The sequence below is a fragment of the Dipodomys ordii genome, unplaced genomic scaffold, assembly GCF_000151885.1.
Source record: "Dipodomys ordii isolate 6190 unplaced genomic scaffold, Dord_2.0 Scaffold6, whole genome shotgun sequence".
NCBI classification, from domain to species: domain Eukaryota; kingdom Metazoa; phylum Chordata; class Mammalia; order Rodentia; family Heteromyidae; genus Dipodomys; species Dipodomys ordii.
The window spans coordinates 3,147,954-3,167,858 of NW_012267222.1; the positions used below are offsets into that span (position 1 = coordinate 3,147,954).

Sequence of the window (19,905 nt, forward strand, 5' to 3'; positions counted from 1 at the left end):
GTGCAGGAGGTCCTCTGAGGCCACCCAGCTCATGGGGGCTGGTGAGGGTCAGTCAGTAGGAAGTGGCAGAGCCACAAAGAGAAGGCCACTGAGAGGCGGAGCTAATGGGGGCTGAGAGCCACTGAGAGGCGGAGCTAACCGGAGCTGAGGGCAGCACACATGGTCCCTTACAGCCCCTGCTGCCATGGAGTCTTGATACAGGACTTCTGCACTCTCCCTTGGGGTAGAAGCTAGTGAAGGACGCTTAGCTGTGCCCATCAGGGAGGTAAAAAGGAGGCAAAGATCCAGGGGCATGGCCTCTTCCAAACACTTTTGAGCACAAGGACGTATGGGCAGCGGTGTACAGCTCAATCCTGTCAGGGCTTCTCACCCAAATGAGTGCATCAGATCACCAGGCCAGGGCGCTCAGCACGGCCAGAGCGCTGTGGGGCCCCCCGAACACCAGTGGCGAGCAAAAAAGATGGGGGAGCAGTGCTGTAGCTGGCCCAGGGACTGTTAAGAGCAAAACTGATTCCCCATCACCATGGAAACCAATGGCTTTTTTTTCAATAAATAATTGGTCATTATGCAGACACCAGGGAATAAATTCTAGGAAGAGTCACCTGTTCCACTCTGGAAGACAGAGAAAAACCACCATTTATGCTTTTAGCTTACAATTGAATAAAGGTTAAAAAAAAGTGAGGGTCAAATTCAAGGTGGGGCTCAGGTTCCCACAGGAAAAGGATCATCCTCCTGGAGGAGGGAAAGGGACATTTCACAACCACACTACCGCTCAGTCATGTTCTACAGTCTCCTGTCACAGGCCGCCCGGCAAGCTCCTGACAAACCCTTTAGCTTCACCGCGGCCCATGTCACAGGAGAAAAGAAGGGATGGGTGCCCACAGCCACAAAGCTCAGCAAATGGGGAGAGGGGGCAGGAATCTGAGCATCTGGTACATGTCCTTAAACTCTGCCCTGCCCACAGTGAGGAAGGTCACCCGTGTCAGCCCCGGAAAAGCAGAGCCCTGAAGATGGGGCTTGTGGGGGAGGTTCAGAGCTCCAGACTGTTACCATGTAGCAGGCATTCCTGTAGCTGTTGCCTGTTCTCAAGTACCTGAACCCCAAAGTCAGCAGGAACTCCCACTATCTACCACCATACCAACTCCTCTCCAACTGGCCAGCCCCCAGCCCCTTGCCTCCTCCTCCAGATCTCTTCCAGTTTCTAATTACTAAGTCACTTGGAGCATTTCCAGGCTGCTCAGCTCAGATTTGTCACAGGAGCACGAGGAGGCCACAACAGTGGCTAAGAAAGTAGGTTCCAGGCTGGGCACCAGTGGCTCACACCTGTAATCCTAGTCACTCAGGAGGCTGAGAGCTCAGGATCCTTGTTCAAAGCCATCTCAGGCAGGAAAGTCTGGGAGATCCTTATCTCCAATTAAACACCCAAACAAAGACTAAAGTAGAGCTGTGGCTCAAGTGGTAGAGTGCTAGCCTGAAGTACAAAAGTTCAGGGACTGCGCTCAGGCCTTTAGTTCAAGCCCTAGGACTGGTACAACGGGGCGGGGGGGGGAGCAGAGAGGAAGGAAAGAAGGAAGGAAGGAAGGAAGGAAGGAAGGAAGGTTGGTTCTGCCACCGTGTGCCCCAGCCTGGCACTCACAGAGACTGCAGTACTGGCAATCTTCCTCATGCCACCCGGGAGAGCCATATCCAGACCCAGTGTGTCTGAGCTGGCCAGCACAGGAGACCTAGAAACATACCTAGAGCCTTGGTGGATGCTGTTGGAAAGTGCTGGGTTCAAATCCTAGGCCTGGCACTTCAGCTGAGTGACCAGGCAATGACTTAACCTTGCTGGGCCTACTCTTGAATTTGGAGACAGGACACATTACTTTTGGCAGATGTGATCAATGTGAGCATAATGGGAACACCCTCCTATCTCAGACCCAGTCTGGTTCATAGGCAGGAAGCTGGAAGGAGCCTGGGAGCCAGGGGTCCCACGTTACTGGGGATCCTGCTCTGTTCAAGGTTCACAGACCAATAATCAGGTCCCGCAGGGGTTGTCCTCCTACCACAAGAGTGAACGTGTTGAATGACACCTTCCTGACTGCAGACAGACCACCAGCCGTGGGGTGCCCTGCCGCACCCACAGCTCTGAGCAGAGGCCCCAAAGCACTGGCCCTATGCAGCAGTGCACACAGAGAAGGCAGCCTCACCTGTGGTTCAGGATGCGGTGGATCATCATCCACTCCGGCTTGATGCCGTAGCGATAGAAGCGCTCCTCCATCTTGGCATACAGTGGGTCCTTGTTCTTCCTCTTCTCACTCTTGCCGTCCTCATCGCCAGAGCCATAGTCGAAGGGCGGCGGCTCATCCATGTCGTTCTTTCTTTGGTAGTTGCGATACATCACCGTGTGGTAGAGCTCCAGCTGTTCGTGGAAGGTGTGAATGTTAGAGAGGGAGGTGGGGGTACCCTGTGCCACCCAACCCAGGTCACGTCCCCCAAGCCCTCTCCCGGGCTTGTCAGACAACCCTCCCTCTCCACAACTCCCAACCGTGTCCTTCCCTCTAACCCAGGAGCCTCACCTGCAGCTCCTTCACCCAGGAGCAGTGCCAGTAGGAGAGTCCGGCCCACTTGACAAAGAACTCTCTCTCTGGGATACCCTCCAGGGGTTTGGGTGGGGGCATCTCCGACTCCACATCTGGTCCTGGTAGCCCCACCATGAAAGGGGCTGGGGGCTCTGTCCACCGCCAGTGGAGGATCCGCTGGACTTTGCCCTTCAGTGGGGGACACTGTGGAGGAAGGAGGGTCCCCCCCAAGTTCAGGGCTTAGCCACAGGACCTCACCCTGAAGCTGCTATGACAGCAGGACACAGGCTCCCCAGTCAGAACAGCACCCAGTGACCACGGCCCCATGCCCTAGCCACAAGTGGTATGCATGCAGGAGGCAGGCACTGGGGGTGGGGGTCTCCAAGTTGGCCAGGGCAGGATGACAGGTCTCCCCTCTGCCCAGAACACATCCAGGGCCCCAGTGAATGCTGGCCCCCATAGGGCTGCTAGCTGGCAGAGAAGTGCAACAGGCACACACCACCTCTTGTGCACCGCACATGCTACCCTGGGATGGCTCAGAGCAGCCCTGGTGGAGGGGCTTTCACGTCCTGGATGGACTGGGGCAGAGATGAGAGACTGAGGAAGTAAGCTCTGCCGGGATGTAAGACAGGCCCCCGCTCTGCCACTGCCTGCCCCCTGCCTGTGTACACACTGCCTGTACCTGTTCGGCAGTACTTCTCAGGACTGTTGGCATCAAATCACACATGAAAGCTCTCTGGAGGTATAGTGGCCACCACAAACCCCAGAGCCAACCCTGCTCCAGTCTAGGTAAGAGCAAAGGTCCACAGACAGAGCAGGGAGAGGCAAGAAATGTTTCTTCCACTGACAAGGAAGGTCCCACCTTACAGGGAGGAACCCAAGAGGTTTTTTCCTCCCCAACTCAGGGGGCTTTAGGAGAACAAAGAAAGTTGTGCCTATGAAGAGGGCCTCCCCAGACCCCTACACAGACCCAAACATGCATGCACACCCAGACACAGGCACACCACAAGACACAAGTGCACATGTACATGGGTGTCCGAGGGCTAGTTCTGCACAGCCCAGACCTGGGGAGGGAGGATCACCAGTGGGTGAGGGGGTGAGAGGATCACTCAGAGCATGGGCCTTCCACATGCCTACAAGGACTGGGATCAAGGGTGGGAGTGTTGGGGAACACTCCTCTCTCCCCAAGGAAACAGAGGTTCTAAGGTTCTAGGGGGACAGGCTCCTGATCTCTCACTACTGAGCCTTGGGACAGGAGCCAGTGCAAGGTGGCCCCAGGTAGCCGGTTCTGCTGCTATGTGGTTTTAGGCAGCACATCACTTCCCTAAACCTGTTTTATCCTCTGAAAAATGAGAGTAACAGGACTGGAGATGTAGCTCACTGGCAGAGAAGTTGCAGCACCCTCCCCAAAATTTTTTTAAATGAAAATAGGAATGAACAAAAGCTTGGCAGGTGAACTAAAAGAATGCCATATGTGGGAGGCCCTTGGTGCAGAGTAAAAACCAACAACGATGTGGATATTAATTTAGAAGCAGAATGAGGTGGGCGGGGCCTTGAGCGAAGTGAGCACGTTTTTCAGGGTGGGCTGGGAGTGGGCGTGGCCTGGGCCAGCAGGTGCTCCAGTAGCCAGGGGCGGGGTGTTTGTGAGCACTGGGCGTAGCCTTGCTAGCAGGTGCTACAAGAACCTTTGATGAAGGGTGCAGCGCTAGCAGTCCCAAGGCCAGGGGGCGGGGCACGTGTTCCCTGGACGGGGCCTGGACAGGTCGTGGGCGCGGGTCGGGGCAGGTGTAACACTCACAGTACAGCGCGGGCAGAGCCATTCACCATTTGGGATCTCCGGCAGCGGCGGGTTGAGGCAGTGCAGGTGGTAGGAGGAGGGGCAGGCGTCGCAGCAGAGCAGCTCACCGCCATCCTTGCAGACTCGGCAGAACTCCATGTGGTCATCTTCCTCCTCCTCACAGCCGCCCTCCTCCTCCTCCTCATCGTCGTCCTTTGGCTCCCACTGGATCCCCTCCTTCTCCTGCAATGGGAAGTCTGGATGGAGGCCCCAAGGCTGGGTCCCCTCCCCTGAGGACTGGACTCGCCCTCCCCAGGGCACCTGCCTCCGGGTGATGGTGCACAGTTGGGGACTAGGCACCAGTACACCCTCTTTCAGCCCAAGACCTCCACCAACACTTACACAGTGAGGGCAGCTCCACTTGCCCTCCGGAGCCTTCTCCAGCTCTGGATCAAGGCAGACCAGGTGGTAGGCCCTTGGGCAGGTGTCACACAGGATGATCTCCCCTCCCTGCTGGCACACCTCACAGTAATCTTGGTGGTCCGTCTCGTAGCCATCACCATCATCAACTACAGTGAGGAGAGAGGCATTGATGGAAGGAAATCAATGCACAAACACCTCCATCTCAGCCCAGATAGGCAAATGGCAGGTCCTTAAACAGATGGATGGGTGGAATGGGTGGGCGAGGGACAGCTGACTGGATAATGGGTGGGTAGATTGATGGGTAGATGGATGAATGGGTGGGTTAGTGGGTGGATGGATGGATGGATGGATGGGTATATAGATGGATATGTATGAGTAGGTAGATGGAGAGATGGATGGATGGATGGATGAGTTAGTGGATAGATGAATGGAAGGGTGAGCTGGTAGATTAATGTGGAGATGGATGGGTGGATAGATTAGTGGGTATATTGGTAGGTACATTAATGAGTAGATAGGTGGGTCAATGATTGAGTGACAAATGGACGGATGGATGGATGGCTGTATGGGTGGATGGATGGATGAGTGGGTGGCTGGATGGAGGAGTTAGTGGATAGATTGTTGGAAGAATGAGCTGGTAGATTAATGGGTATGTGGATGGATGGATAAATTAGTGGGTGTATTAGTAGGTAGATTGATGTTTGGATGGATAGGTGAGTCAATGATTGAGTGACAAATGGACAGACGGATGGATGGATGGATGGTTGGATGAGTGGATAGTGGATGAATGGGTGGATGGATGGACCAATGGGTTGAACAAATGCTGGAAAATGCCTAAGGTAGCAAGAATGAGGATAGAGGATATATAAAAGGAATGAAAGTGGGGAAAGGTGAGAGTGGAGGAACAGATGAATGGACAGAAAGTTAGACAAATGGGTAAATAGGAAAGGAGGGAAAGCAGGAGAGGATAGGATTGGGTTTGGGGACTCAATGGGTGGATGGTGAATGAACTTAAAAAGTGCTTTTTCTAGTACCTACTTTGCTAATGCCTTGGATTCCTAATTCCCACGCCCAGAGCAGGATGCACCCTCCCCCACCCCCACAGAGATGAAGGCACAGATTAACTGCCCAGCCAAGGCTAGAAGAGGCTGAGGCTTGGAGATGACCTTCCCCTGCTTCCTGGGGAGGGGGGGGACTCTACCCCACCCACAGCAAAGGCCCCAAGACCCTCCCACAGGACCACAGGAAGACCACAGGAGGCCTACTCCTCTTCTTCTTGCGCCTTCTCTTGCTCTTCTTGCCCAGGGCTGCAGAACACTCAGAGCGCACTGACGAGCTGTGGATGCTGGCACTGTCCAAATCGGACTCCTCCCGCTCATCCTCCTCACTCTGCGGGGAAGGGAGGCCTGTGTGAGCCAGGGTGAGCCCTGGGTAGTGCAGCCCCTGGGATACAGCAATACCTCCAGACCCCATGGGGTGAGCTCCGGAGACACCACCCACCCTGAGGCAGCCATAGCCAGCGCAGTGTCCCTCCACACTCCAAGCCTGGTTCTCAGCCCTCCAACTCTCCCACATTTCCACTCCAATATACCCCCAGGTTCTGCCCTTCCACTCTTCCTAACTCCTATGCATGCTGCACAGGGAAGCCCTAAGGAGCCCTCTACCAGTGAGTCTCCCAGATCTCTCTGACTGGACCCATGGCACAGCATGGTTCCAGGTCTGGTCTGTCCCATCTGCCAGGCTGCACCTGAAGAGCAGCCTGCCTTGGCCAAGCCCAAGGCTTGCACAGTAGGAGATAACAAACATCTTCTCAGGTGAGCTAGACTTCCAGGTCTGATTGGCCACCCCTTCTGCTCCACCCCCTGCTCCAGACAGCCAGCCTTGAGACCTGGCCCCTGCCTCGGGGAGGAACTGAGGATGTTACTTCATGTTAAGAGCATCTGCCCACAGCTTCCAGCTAGCGCTCTCCTCTGACACACTCCAGGGCTGGGGGGAAGGCAAGGAAAAGGGCTTCCCAATGGAATGAAGCAGGAGCTGCTCCCACACAGAGAAGGGAGGTCCCAGGGCTTAGGCTTGGAACTGGGATCGTGGAGTCAGGGAGAGTGGTCAGGGCTTCAGCCGGCCTGGCCCATGCCACCTCCCTGGGCATCACCCTTCCAAAGCCTCTCAGCTGACCTACCTGCTCCCTGGAGGGACCCACTGCTGTGGACCACAGACACCAGGACTGAGCTGGGTCCGCCCGCCCACAGCCCAAGCTAAGGAAGTCCCTAAAAGAATCCAGTCTGTACCCCTTACCAGATAGAAGGGGACAGTGAGGCCTGCACATAGGATGGAGAAGGGGGAGGGGCTCCCGCTGGTTTTGCAGAATGAACCAAGGGCCCGCACGCCATGATTATCACAGCCCTTCCCATGTGTACACACACGCAGACACACATGTACGTGCATGCACACGCACGCTCACCGAGGAGCCTTTCTTCCTCTTGTTGCTGATCCCTCCAAAGCGGAACTTGAGCCCAGCCACTTTTTTCCCCTTCCCCTTCTTCTTCCCATCTTTGGAGCCTTTGATCTTCTTCCTTACTCCAGGGCCTGGACATTGTGACAAGGGCTTCAGTGACCAACACTGTCACCAACTGCCCACTCCCCCCAGCCTGCTATATACCAGGGTGGGAGAGGTGCATCCTTGTTACACAGCAAGCAAAGGAAAGCTAGAGACCGACCTACGTCCTTCTACTCCAGCCACTGGAATACCACAGACATGGACCATAAATGCCAGTATGGCCAGCTGTACTGGAATCAGCTCTTACCCCCTCAGAAAGGAACCCCCTTCCCCCCAAAGAACCTCCTAATCTCTACACCAGCAAGGCCACAAAGGAACACCTACCCACCATGATCCATGCCTAGACCCTCAGAGGATCACCCTGGGATATCCTGGAACCCCTTCCCTGGCTGCCAGCCTCCCAGGTCTAAGCAGCACAAGCATTACAACCCCCACTTCACTCTGCCAGTCACCCCAGGAGAGACCTGCAGGTTTGATGCTCTGTATATGCCGCTGGCCACGGTACCATTAGCCACCTGGGGAGTAATATCCTCCCCAAGAAGGGGGTAGGAGTCATGCTCTACCAAAGTCACCTCTCCCAGGCCTTCCCCAGCCACAGCGCACATAGGGCCACGGCTCTCAGGACTCAGCTGTACCCTGGGGCAGCACCACAGAAAATCTATTTCCATTTTTCAAGCTCTGAATAGGCAGCTTAGGAAATCAATAGCTCAGCAGCTGGAGTCCAGGAAAAATATCAAGTGAGGGGCCTGCGCAGGTGGGAAACAAGCCAAGGCCCCCTGGAGCTCCGGGTGACCAGGACACAGGACAGCAGGGTACAGACACACATCACAGGGCTACAGGGCACAGCACTGTCTTAGAAACCAAAGCTCCTTGGGGCTGAAATACAGGGTCTCCAGCCCTCAGTAAAACCCAACTCAAGAGGTAGAAGCAAGAAGATCACCGGGGCTGGGAAGGTGGCTCAGTGGTAGAGTGCTTGCCTTGCATGCATGAGGCCCTGGGTTCGATTACTCAGCAACACATAATCAGAGAAAGCCGGAAGTGGGGCCGAGGCTCAAGTGGTAGAGCGCTAGTCTACAGCTGAAGAGCTGAGGGACAGCGCCCAGGCCCAGAGTTCAGGCCCCTCAACCAACAAAAAAAAAAAAAAAAAAAGATCACCAAGTTCAAGGCCAGCTAGAAAAAAGTCAGCGATACCCTACATCAAAAATTAAAAGCGGGGGCTGGGAAGGTGGCTCAGTGGTAGAGCATTTGCCTTATATGCTCAAGGCCCTGGGTTCGATTCCTCAGCACCACGTAAGAAAAAAGCCGGAAGTGGCGCTGTGGCTCAAGTGGTAGAGTGCTAGCCTTGAGCTGAAGAGCTGAGGGACAGCACCCAGGCCCAGAGTTCAGGCCCCACGACCGGACCCAAAAAAAAAAAATTTTAAAAAGCGGGCCAGGCACCAGTGGCTCACGTCTGTAATCCTAGCTACTCAGGAAACTGAGATCTGAGGATCTCAGTTCAAAGCCAGCCCAGGCAGGAAAGACCATGAGACCCTAATCTCCAATAAACCACCAGAAAACCGGAAATGGCACTGTGGCTCAAGTGGTAGAGTGCTTGCCTTGAGCTGAAGAGCTGAGGGACAGCGCCCAGGCCCAGAGTTCAAGCCCCATAACCAACAACAAAAGTGCAAGGGCTAGTGTATAGCTTAAGTGATTGACCTCCTATCTAGCAAGAGCAATGCCCTGCCCTCGAGCTGAAGAGCTGAGGGACAGTGCCCAGGCCCAGAGTTCAAGCCCCACAAACGACAAAAAGGAAGGTGGCTCAGTGGTAGAGTGCTTGCCTTGCATGCATGAGGCCCTGGGTTCGATTCCTCAGCACCACATAAGCAGAAAAAGCCGGAAGTGGGGCTGTGGCTCAAGTGGTAGAGCGCTTGCCTTGAGCTGAAGAGCTGAGGGACAGCACCCAGAGTTCAGGCCCCACTACCGACAAAAAAAAAAAAGAAAAGAAAGAAAGAAAGAAAGCACAAGGGCTAGCCAGGCATTGCTGGCTCACACCTGTAATCCTAGCTACTCAGGAGGCTGAGATCTGAAGATCTCTGTTCAAAGCCCACCCGGGCAGGAACACCTGTGAGACTCTTATCTCCAATAAACCACTAGAAAACCAGGAGTGGCACTGTGGCTCAAGTGGTAGAGTGCTCGCCTCAAGCTGAAGAGCTGAGGGACAGCGCCCAGGCCCAGAGTTCAAACCCCATAACCAACAACAACAACAAAAGTGCAAGGGCTAGTGTATAGCTTAAGTGATTGACCTCCTATCTAGCAAGAGCAATGCCCTGGGTTCAATCCCCAGTAGTACTAAATAAATAAAGGTCAGGGCCCACAGCTGGTGGCTCCACCAGGGACAGCTCTAGAGGGATCAATGCCACTCACATCCCAGACCAGAACCTCTGCCCAGGTGGCTCCGTGTCCAGGCTCTTCAAACCCCGTTTCTCCCGCCCTCCTCTCTCCATCCACCTGCCCTATCACTGAGCCATACTAGACCCCGACCTCCCTCCTGACCCTCCACTTCCTGCTCCCAATGTGCTTTCTGCAGCTGGAGGACACTTGTGCTGCCCTGCATACCTGAGAAAGCTGTTGTATGAAGAGGATGAGAGGCCAATGGGCTAACCTCGGTCTGCCCAAGCTCGAAGCCCAGGGCTGGAGCAGTTCCATACTGCAGCCCCTTCCTCCCCCTTCTCCATCCCTCCCCCTCCATGACAAGTTACAGAGGGAGTAAAGGTAAAGCCCCATGACCCAGAAGGCAGGCAAGCCAGAAGCTACAGCGCCCAGTTACTGCTAAGGAATGCTAAGTCAGCCCAAGATGACACAAAGCACTAGATTCTCAATAAACACTATGGATGCCCCTGGCCGCCCAGGTCTGTCGGGGCCGCCCCCTAGGCCCCAGGGGGCCTCTGTCAGGCAGGTCTCACTACCCACCCACCAGCAGCCTTACCCTTGCCCTCTTTGGTCTTGGCCTTGCGGATGGGCATGGGCTGGGGCACCTGCTGGGGGCTGATGGCCAGAGGAGGGGCAATGGTGACCGTCTCCACAGCTGCAGCCACCGCCGCCGCAGCCGCCGCCGCAGAACTACCCTTAAAAGGGTTGTTGGCACTGAATTCCCGCCATTTGGCACCCAGGACAGTCATCATTTTGGACATAGGGATCTTTGGGTTCTTCTTGGCTATGAGTGGCCTGAAAAGGAAGAGATGAAAGGATGATGGGAGGACAGGGCAGAGGGCAGAGGGCAGAGGGCAAAGGGCAAAGGGCAGGGCCCACCCCTCCTTACACCTGCATGTGGCACCATCCCCACATTCTTGGTTAAAAACTAGGTAGAAGCGGGGGAGGTAGTTATGGAGGTGGGAGGGAAGGGATGGTAGGGGGGAAACAAAGGAGGAGGCAACAATGCTCGATAGGAAATGTCCTCATTACCTTACTCATGTAACTGTAACCCCTCTGTACAGTATTTTTACAATAAAAAAAAAGTATGAAAAAAAAACAGGTAGAAAAGGGACAAAGGCTGGCAAAGGACAAAGCTGAAACAGGAATGTACCCCCAAATACTTCCTGTTCCCTCTTCACAACGGGTGCTTTTACAATTGTGTTGTGGGCCAGAGAAGGGCCTGCAACCTGCCCTTTCATCAAGAAAAAGACACAAGAAGCCAGGTGCTGGTGGCTCACGCCTGTAATCCTAGCTACTCAGGAGGTTGAGATCTGAGGATTGCAGTTCAAAGCCAGCCCCGGCAGGAAAGTCCGTGAGACTTTTTTTTTTTAGCTTTTTTTTTTAAAATAGGCTTTTTATTGTAAAAATCGTATTCAGAGGGGTTCTGTGAAACTCTTATCTCCAATAAACCACCAGAAAACTGGAAGTGGCACTGTAGTTCAAGTGGTAGAGTACTAGCCTTGAGCTGAACTGAGGGACAGCGCCCAGGCCCAGAGTTCAAGCCCCACAACCAACAAAAAAAGAAAAAGAAAAGAAAAAGACACAAGAAGCCAGGCACCAATGGTTCATGTCTATAATTCTAGCTACCCAGGAGCCTGAGATCTGAGGACTGAGGCTCAAAGCCAGTCCAAGCAGGAAAGTCCGTGAAACTCCTCTCTCCAATTAACCACCAAAAAGAGCCAGAAGCAGAGCTGTGGCTCAAGTGGTGGTAGAGAGCCAGCCTTGAGCAAAAATAAAATTAAGGGACATCACCCAGGCCCAGAGTTCAGACTCCAGTCCCAGCACAAAAGAGAGGGGAAACAGAGAGAAAAGAAAAAGACCCCAAAGACCCAGGGTGGGCCCAACTAGGGAAAGCCCAACCATCTGTCAAAATGGAGGGCCTGCCCCCCTCCCCCACTGAGAGGAGAGGTTAGAAGTTGGCCTATCAGCCCTGGCTCACCCAGGGAACCAGGCTCTGTCTCTGTGCCCCGCCCCTGGCTTGATGCCTCTCTTGGAAGCACCATTCCCCACAGATGCCCAGCCATGGCAGGCTGTGCCCCCGCCCACCGGAGGAACTGGCTGAAGGCCTTGTAGTTGGTCAGCGTGTGGTAGTCCTCCTCAGAGAACAGGTAGTCTACGTTGTCCAGGCCCCACTCTGCCATGAGCTGCCCTGAGGACTTGGGCTCCTGTGGAGAGAGGGGAGCAGCGGTGCAGTCAGAAGGGGGGACCTGAGCCAGGCGTCCGTGGCTCATGCCTGTCATCCTAGCTACTCAGGAAGCTAAGATCTGAGGACCCAGGTTCAAAGCCAGCCATGAGAGACTCTTATCTCCAATAAACCACTCAGAAAACTGGAAGTGGTGCTGTGGCTCAAGTGGTAGAGTGCTTGCCTTGAGCTGAAGAGCTGAGGGACAGCGCCCAGGCCCAGAGTTCAAGCCCCATGACCAACAAAAAAGAAAAAGAAAAGAAAATGCCCTACTCAAACCCCAAGAATGGGTGACACTACTGGGCCCCACAAGGCAGATACCTCTTGCCTCATTTCTCAGGCACTAGGGAGAGGTGATATGACACATAAGAGTCTCCTGGAACTCTAAGAGTCCCCTGGCACTCAACCAGGCCTGCTTAGGAAGTTGGCTCTGTGACAGGTTGGACATGCTCCTGTGTGGGCTGCCCTCCCACGGCTGGCTTGCCCCCGTGGACATACCCAGCCATTCCCGAAGGCACGGGGCCCCACGTGCAGCAGCAGGTGACTGATGGTATCACATATAACTCTGAACCACTCTCCGAAGCTAATCTCTCAGAACTATCAGCCCCTCAGCTATTACCAGTCCCAGACGACTCACAATCCACCCACCAACTAATGGGATCACTCTGGGTGTCAGGGCACCCCAGCAGGCACCGGGACTTCAGTCATTCATGCTCAGCGTGCTGCCTCACCTGCCAGCAACTCTGCTGATATTTATGGAGCGTTCATCTTTACACCCCTGGTGCTAAGGCTGCAAAGTGCACCTGATAATGTCAGGTCCGCTAGAGCCTTGGTTCGTTTCTCTTTGTTCCCGTGTTTGTGGGCTCCAGGACACAACCAGGCTCACCTCCAACAGCTGCTCTGCTCTGGGCTTGGTGGGAATGCCCACTCAGGCAGAGCAGACCATGCACTGAGGACCTCTGCCACAGAAAGCAGGGCTATCCTACTGCGGCTCATGGCAAAGATTCCATTTGTTGCTTTATTTTCCCAAATGATTCCAAGCAAGAGGTCCCTAACACCAAACTTGAGCTTAAACTATCAATCACTTTCTTCAGAAATAGCAAGCAGCACGCTCAGGTGTTCAAGCTATTTCCCAGAGAAGCCAACCCATCAAAGAGATGCGCAGACACCTCAGTTTCAGCCATCATTACTTCAAATATGTCTCCCAGACTCGTGGCTACACTATAAAACAGTGTCTACCATCCACATGCGCACATGGACACACACATACTCAGGGCCCATGAGCCCACCTGTTTGGAAAGGACCATGGATTAGAGGTCAGCGAGCTGGAGTGTGGCTGGTAAAAGCTGCGGCCCCCCAGCCTGGCCCTGGTGGTTACCTTTAAGCATCCATCATCATTATCATCCTCATCTTCATCCTTCTTCTTGCGTTTGGCTTTTCTCTCCTTCTTCTCCTTCAGTTTCTTCTTCCTCTTCTTGTTCGGGGAGTAGTCACTACCTTCACTCTCTGACTTCTCTTCCAGATCCTCCTCATTTTCTGATAGCTCATCATTGCTCCCCTGAAAAAGAGAAAGGAGGGACAATGAGGGCCTCACATACTCCAACAGAACGCAGGGTCTGGGCTGCAATACGGCCAGGTGGGTGAGCCCACACCTGGGGCCAATAACCATCCTTCAACTACTGCCCACGGCTCACCTCAGGCCCAGCCAGAAGGACCCGACCTGCCTGAGCCAGCACCAGTCAGACGTCTCATCCTCTGAGGGCAAATGCAGGTGAGGTAACAGTGAATGCGGGTGATATAAGCCTTCTGTATAATCAGACTCCTCTCCCCCAGACAAGCAGCCTGCTTGGACCTCCCAGAGGCTAAGCTCAGCCCCATCTGTCAACTGTTTGGGACTGTAACTAGTGTTCCACAATGACACTGGGACCCAGGTACTCATGGAAGAGGATGTGGTGACCAGCGTCAAAACAGCTGCAGCTGGGACTGGGAAGGCGGCTCAGTGGTAGAGCACTTGCCTTGCATGCATGAGGTCCTGGGTTCAATTCCTCAGCACCACATAAGCAGAAAAAAGGCCAGAAGTGGTGCTGTGGCTCAGGTGATAGAGCACTTGCCTTGAGCTGAAGAACTGAGGGACAGCACCCAGGCCCAGAGTTCAAGCCCCATGACCGAAAAAATAAAAAAACAAAAACAGCTGGAGCTGGGTGCCCGTGACTCCACCTGGAATCTAAGCTACTCAGAGTGAACTTCAAAGCCAGCCAGGCAGGAAAGCCTATGAGACCCTTATCACCAATCAACCACCAAAAGCCCAGAAGTGGTTTGCTGGGCACTGGTGGCTCACACTTATAATCCTTGCTACACAAGGAGGCTGAGATCTGAGTATTGTGGTTCAAAACCAGCCCAGGCAGAAAAGTCTTTGAGACCTTTATCTCCAATAAACCACGTAGGAAAAGCCAAAAGTGGTGCTGTAGCTCAAGTGGTAGAGCCCCAGCCTTGAAAAAAAGAAGCTGAGGGACAGTACAGGGAAACCTGTAACCACTGCAGAGCGCTTGCGCCACTTTTACCTGAGGGCCAGCTTGGAGGCTGCCCCTTCCAAGCCAGCCTTTTCCCCACCAGCCCTAGGAGACAAGGTAATTTAGGCCACTCTTAAGCCTGGCTTCCTTGATTTAGTCTCCTGTCTGTACAGGCAGAAAATTGCCCATTTATATGGAGATAAGGGTGTCTATCGCCCAAGCAACGCCGCCTGAAGGCTACTGCCCTTCGGAGACAAGCAGAGCCCCTCAGCCCACTCCAGCCTGGTCTGTGTGGAGGGGCTGGCATTGTTGCCACAGTTACCAAGGCTTGTCACCCTACTGATTGCTATGAAAGGTTTTCAAGGTGAGCAGAGAGAGGCATAGGAAGAGAAGTGGAAATGAAAAATGAGCTCAGGAAACAGCGGTGGGAGAGGGGGAGATAGGAGGGGATGGAGACAGAAGGAGGAGAAGGGGCACAGCAGGTCTGCCTGGGGAATCCCAGGGAGCCCCAGCCGAGCTCTGCCCTTTCCAGCCGCCTTTTCCAAGGAGAGCGCCTCCACACAGGCTCATCTCACGAGGCTGCACAAGGTGACGGAAGCTTTCCCCCAGATCCAGATGCTCCCTGCCCAGGGGCCCACTCTCCTGGAGGTCCTGCTTGCTCTCGCCCGCCAGGCTTCCTGCCCTGAAGTCTCTCCATCCAGTAATCAGCACATCAGTGGCGCCAGCACTGGCAGAAGCAGAACCTCCTGGCTTTTCTAGATCCTACGTAGTTCCCGGAACTCTGACTTAGCCACACCAGGCCCCAGGGGCAGCTGCCTGAATCTGGACAGAGTCAACATCCCACTCCCAGGGCTGGTGACATGTGGGTCCTAAGGCCGAAGCTCCCAGGCTCAGCCAGGGTCACTGGAAGAGGTGAGAGTAAGTTGGGGACATTTATTCCCCCCCAATATGTCTGAGTTCAGGTCAGGTTTTCAAGAGACCTGAAAAAGTACACTCCATCCCAGGCCTGGCCCAGCAAGGTTACAATGGGAGAGAAGTCTCTGTGAGCTTCAGCACCGTGGACAGCAGCCATGGGCCTGCCCTAGGGACCCACCTTGCCCAACCCAGCCAGGGAGGCATGGCCAGAGGGCCCAGAGCTGATAGCCGCTTGGCCTGTTGGTCCTGAAGCTCCCTTGGAGGTTTTGCTCCTTGCTAGCCCAGGACTTGGACAAGACATGTGGCAACCCAGACCCCCTCTTCCTCTTCTCGGTAAGAAGAGACCTGGAACATTCCTGACATGGAAGACAGCCAACAGAGAAACTATGCTCTGTGCTCGGACAGGAAAGGCCAGTCTCGTGCCCTGGAGAGGGAGCTCAGCCAGACTAGAGCAGTATGCATTCAGAACTATACCAGCCATTTGCTCCAGGCACCAACCACTCCCTGGCACAGAGGCGCTTCCTCCCTTGGCAATGCTCCAGGATGCCCCACCCATGACAACCTCAGCTCCACAGATAGAGCCAGGATGACCAACAGGACTCATCCACTCCTTTCTATCCAACAGAGCTGGGCTACAGAACTGCACAGGGAACAGGGTCAGGAAGGATGGACAGCATGACTCTGTGGGGGAGCTGGACAGAGCAGATGTTGCCAAATCCCAGAGTGCAAGAGCAGCCAGGAGTAGCAGGCAGACATGGCCCAGAACTCAGGGCCCAGGGGGAGCCAAGGGGGAGCAGGAGGACAGAGGGAAGACACTCAGCAGATTGTGCTGTCTGGCAAGAGCAGCCGTGTGGGCATAACTCATGGAAACAGGGCTGCAGTGGGAAAGAGGTGGGCACTAATAGGAGGGTCACCCCCTGCCTATTTCAGAGCAGAACAAGAGAGCAGGAGTGTGGTAGAATGAGCTAGAATCCCAGGAAGGCAGGTCTGCAAATCACCAGTGGTCCCTTCTTTCAGCCACCTGTCAAAGCTCAGGCAACACATTACCCTCTCATTCTATGGGGGACAAAGGGGGGTGGGAAGAACCCAAGGAGGGGCTGGGAAGGTGGCTCAGTGGTAGAGCACTAGCCTTGAGCTGAAGAGCTCAGGGATAGCACCCAGGCCCAGAGTTCAAGCCCCACAACCAACAACAACAACAAAAAAAAAACAGAACCCAAAGGAAGAAAAGGCTCTGAGGCTTTAACTGCCAGCGCCCTGCCACCAGCCCACCTCCCTTTCCCTGAATCTCCACCAAATGGAGACCACAAAGGCTAGACCAGCCTGGCCTATACCTGATCTTGCCTGAGCATTTACCTCCTCCCCCACCCCTACACACACCCATGATACAGGACAGGAGAACTCACACTAGGGTGCTCCACACCCTTACCAAAAAGTAAAAAGTAGGGGCTGGGAAGGTGGCTCAGTGCTAGAGTGCTTGCTTTGCATGCATGAGGCCCTGGGTTCGATTCCTCAGTACCACATAAGCAGAAAAAGCTGGAAGTGGCACTGATGCTCAAGTGGTAGAGTGCTAGCCTTGAGCTGAAGAGCTGAGGAGACAGCGCCCAGGCCCAGAGTTCAGGCCCCACGACTGACCCAAAAAAAAAAAAAAAAAAGAGGCTGGGCGCTGGTGGCTCATGCCTATAATCCTAGATACTCTAACTAAGGAGGCTGAAATCTGAGGATCACGGTTCAAAGCCAACCAGGAAAGTCTGTGAGACTCATCTCCAATTAACCACCAGAAAACCATAAGTGGTGTAGTGGCTTAAGTGGTAGAGTGCTAGCCTTGAGCTGAAGAGCTCAAGGGAATAAAGAGAAATGCAAATGATTCTCAACTCATGGAGGAGTAGCTCATCAACAGAATAAAGAGGTATACTATCATTGGGTGGTAAGGAGCCAGTGACTCACACCTGTAATCCTAGTTACTCAGGAGGCTGAGATATGAAGATTGTGACTTGAAGGCAGCTGGGACAGAAAAGTCCCTCGTACTCTTATCTCCAATTAACCACAAAAAGCCAGAAATGGAGCAGTGGCTCAAGTGGAAGAGTACTAGCCTTGACCACAAAAGCTCAAGGACAGTGCTCAGACCCAGAGCTCAACCTCAGAAACAGCAAAAAGAAAAAAAAAAAAAAAGACCAAGAGCCAGTAGGAGAGTGACCATCCAACATCACAACTTAGAAGGGGAGTTGTAGACATATTCCATTCAAAGGAAGAGACTCAGGCACAGACCAATAATTGAGTAAAGCTCACAAGCCATCCTTAGCCTTGAGGTCTAAGAGATGAAATCAACGATGTGTGCTGTGAAAATTAGGATGACAGTTGAGCCTTTGACCTTGACACTGTCCTTCACTGTAACTGCCCTGGATGTGATTGGAGGGAATGCTCCAATGGCTGAAAAAAGAATCTTCAAGGGTGTGGAGTCAACCCACAAAGCACCTTAAACACCGTGCCTGCGCTGGGGGGCCTGCACTGTGCTCTGTGTCCTATGGTTCTCAAGACCCCATTTGGGCTGTCTCTCCCCTACATCTTTCCTCCTTCCTGGATCCAGAGACGTTTCCAGATCCAGGCCTCCTTTCTGCTTTTCCCCCTCCCTCTGTAGCTCACACACATTCTACATTCCCTACCACCCCCCAAAAAAGAGGTATTTAAACCCAAAGGAAAGATTTGGAGAGTTGGTCATTCTCCATTTGAGGTCCTTCAAGATTGAGAGGGAAAAAGAAAGAATGAAATATGAGCCTTCCCATTCACGAGTGTTATAAACAGTTATAATTTAGCACTGAATAATTGGTTGCTATGGCAACCGCTGCAGTACAGGTTGAAATCATTTCTCCCTCCTGCGCTCTGGTCTGACAAGGAGCTTCATCTACATATGCTCAGGTTCCTGCTGCAGCCCAGTTATTTCATGTAAATCAGAATCCACGACTTTGCTGCCTACCACCCCCCACAAAAAAAACAATGCAGCTTGGGACCCACCCAGCCTGGCCCCTCTAAACTTCATGTGGACATCACCTGGTGGGATGTGGGCAGGGAAAAGGGGTAAAATTATTATTTGGATCTGCCATATAGGTGAGCATCTGGGATCCTCTGGACACACATGCTCTAGACCACCCCCCCAAGATCCAACAGCTGGTCAGAGCAAGCCCTCAGGGATGGGGGAGTAGTGACAGTTCCAGCCAAGGGTCCCCTCCAGGGCCTATCATCTGGGGACCTTCCATCCACCATAACTATGAACCCCTTTTGAGGAGCAGCAAGGCAGCTCATTGGGAGGAACAGGGGTTGAGGGAAGCGGGGAGGGAAATGAAATGGTGGGGACGGGAATGAGAGATGGGAAATACAGGAAGCAATATGAGAGGCTAATAAGGCAGAGAAGCCAAATGCAGGCCACAAGGAGAGACAATGCACAAGATTCAGAGAGAGCTGGAGTCTGGCAGTACACAAGAAAAAAAAGAGAGAGAGAGAGAGAGAAAGGCTAAAGAAGGCTCAGACTAACTGGACAAAGGAAGTGACCTATGGCTGTGATCCAGAGACTGAGACAGGTCCTGGCGGCCAGCTGGACTCCAGCTCCCACCTGCCTCCTCCAGCCTTCTTCCTGGCTAGCGCCTGGGTAAACCCTGTGCCCGGCAGGGAGGGAGACAAAGCCAGCCGTGTCTGGAGTGGAGCTCCCACAGGTGATCACGGCACCTCTGCCAGGGCCCCACATCTGGAAAATGGGCAGATGCAGCCCCAGAGCTAAGACCTGAGCACAAAACAGAGGAAGCCCCGCCTCAGCCAGTCACAAGGCCCAGGGCGAGGTCTGCAGGGCCTGCACTTCAGGAACAAGGAGAACGGTGACTCAGGAGACTGCACAACCTCAGCCAGGAAACGTGGACTCCTGTGCCACAGAGCTTGCACTCCAGACGTGTCTACCCGCCCAGGGACAGATCCCCTGGGCCCAGGGAAGGAATAGGAGAGAGGGCTGTGGCAGGGGTTCTGGAAGGCCAGGTCTCCTTCCTGCCCTGCCTCCTTGTTACCCCATCTGGATAACAGGGATAGTGGCCTTCTCTCTCTTCGTAGCCCCTGAAGCCTCAGAGTATAGGCTTTTGTGACCCAGGCACCTTGATGATCTATCGAAGATCCCACACCCCACAGACAGCCTCCAGGTTGAGAAGGGTATGGGAAAGGGTGGGCTACACTGGCAGAAGCCAGACGCGAGCAATCCTGAACAGCACCCAAAACCAGGATGGAGCTGAAGGGGATGCAGAATCAAGGTTCGGGCAGAAGGCCCACACAGCGGCTCTTGCGCACGCATCACCACCTTACTTCTGCCCCTGGCCTGTGCCCTGCAGCCTCCAGAGGATCCAGCCAGAGATAAGTCTTTTTTTTGGGGGGGGGGTCCAGTTGTGGGGCCTGAACTCTGGGCCCGGGCGCTGTCCCTCAGCTCTTCAGCTCAAGGCTAGCACTCTACCACTTGAGCCACAGCACCACTTCTGGCTTTTTTCTTTTTGCTTATGTGGCGC

At 54.0% G+C, this 19,905-nt stretch overlaps 1 protein-coding gene across 1 annotated transcript in view; it reads right to left on the reverse strand.

The window, feature by feature from the left end:
* The window catches only part of Chd5 (chromodomain helicase DNA binding protein 5), a 45,251-nt gene that overhangs the window by 23,262 nt on the left and 2,084 nt on the right, over window positions 1-19,905 (reverse strand). The window contains exons 2-10 of the mRNA XM_013033107.1: window positions 13,327-13,506; window positions 11,813-11,931; window positions 10,281-10,519; window positions 7,220-7,344; window positions 6,024-6,147; window positions 4,741-4,907; window positions 4,360-4,581; window positions 2,559-2,765; window positions 2,190-2,401 (exon numbers count right to left, since the gene is read on the reverse strand). Of these exons, the coding sequence (XP_012888561.1) occupies window positions 2,190-2,401; window positions 2,559-2,765; window positions 4,360-4,581; window positions 4,741-4,907; window positions 6,024-6,147; window positions 7,220-7,344; window positions 10,281-10,519; window positions 11,813-11,931; window positions 13,327-13,506 (1,595 nt within the window). The remainder of the gene's footprint in view (window positions 1-2,189; window positions 2,402-2,558; window positions 2,766-4,359; window positions 4,582-4,740; window positions 4,908-6,023; window positions 6,148-7,219; window positions 7,345-10,280; window positions 10,520-11,812; window positions 11,932-13,326; window positions 13,507-19,905) is intronic.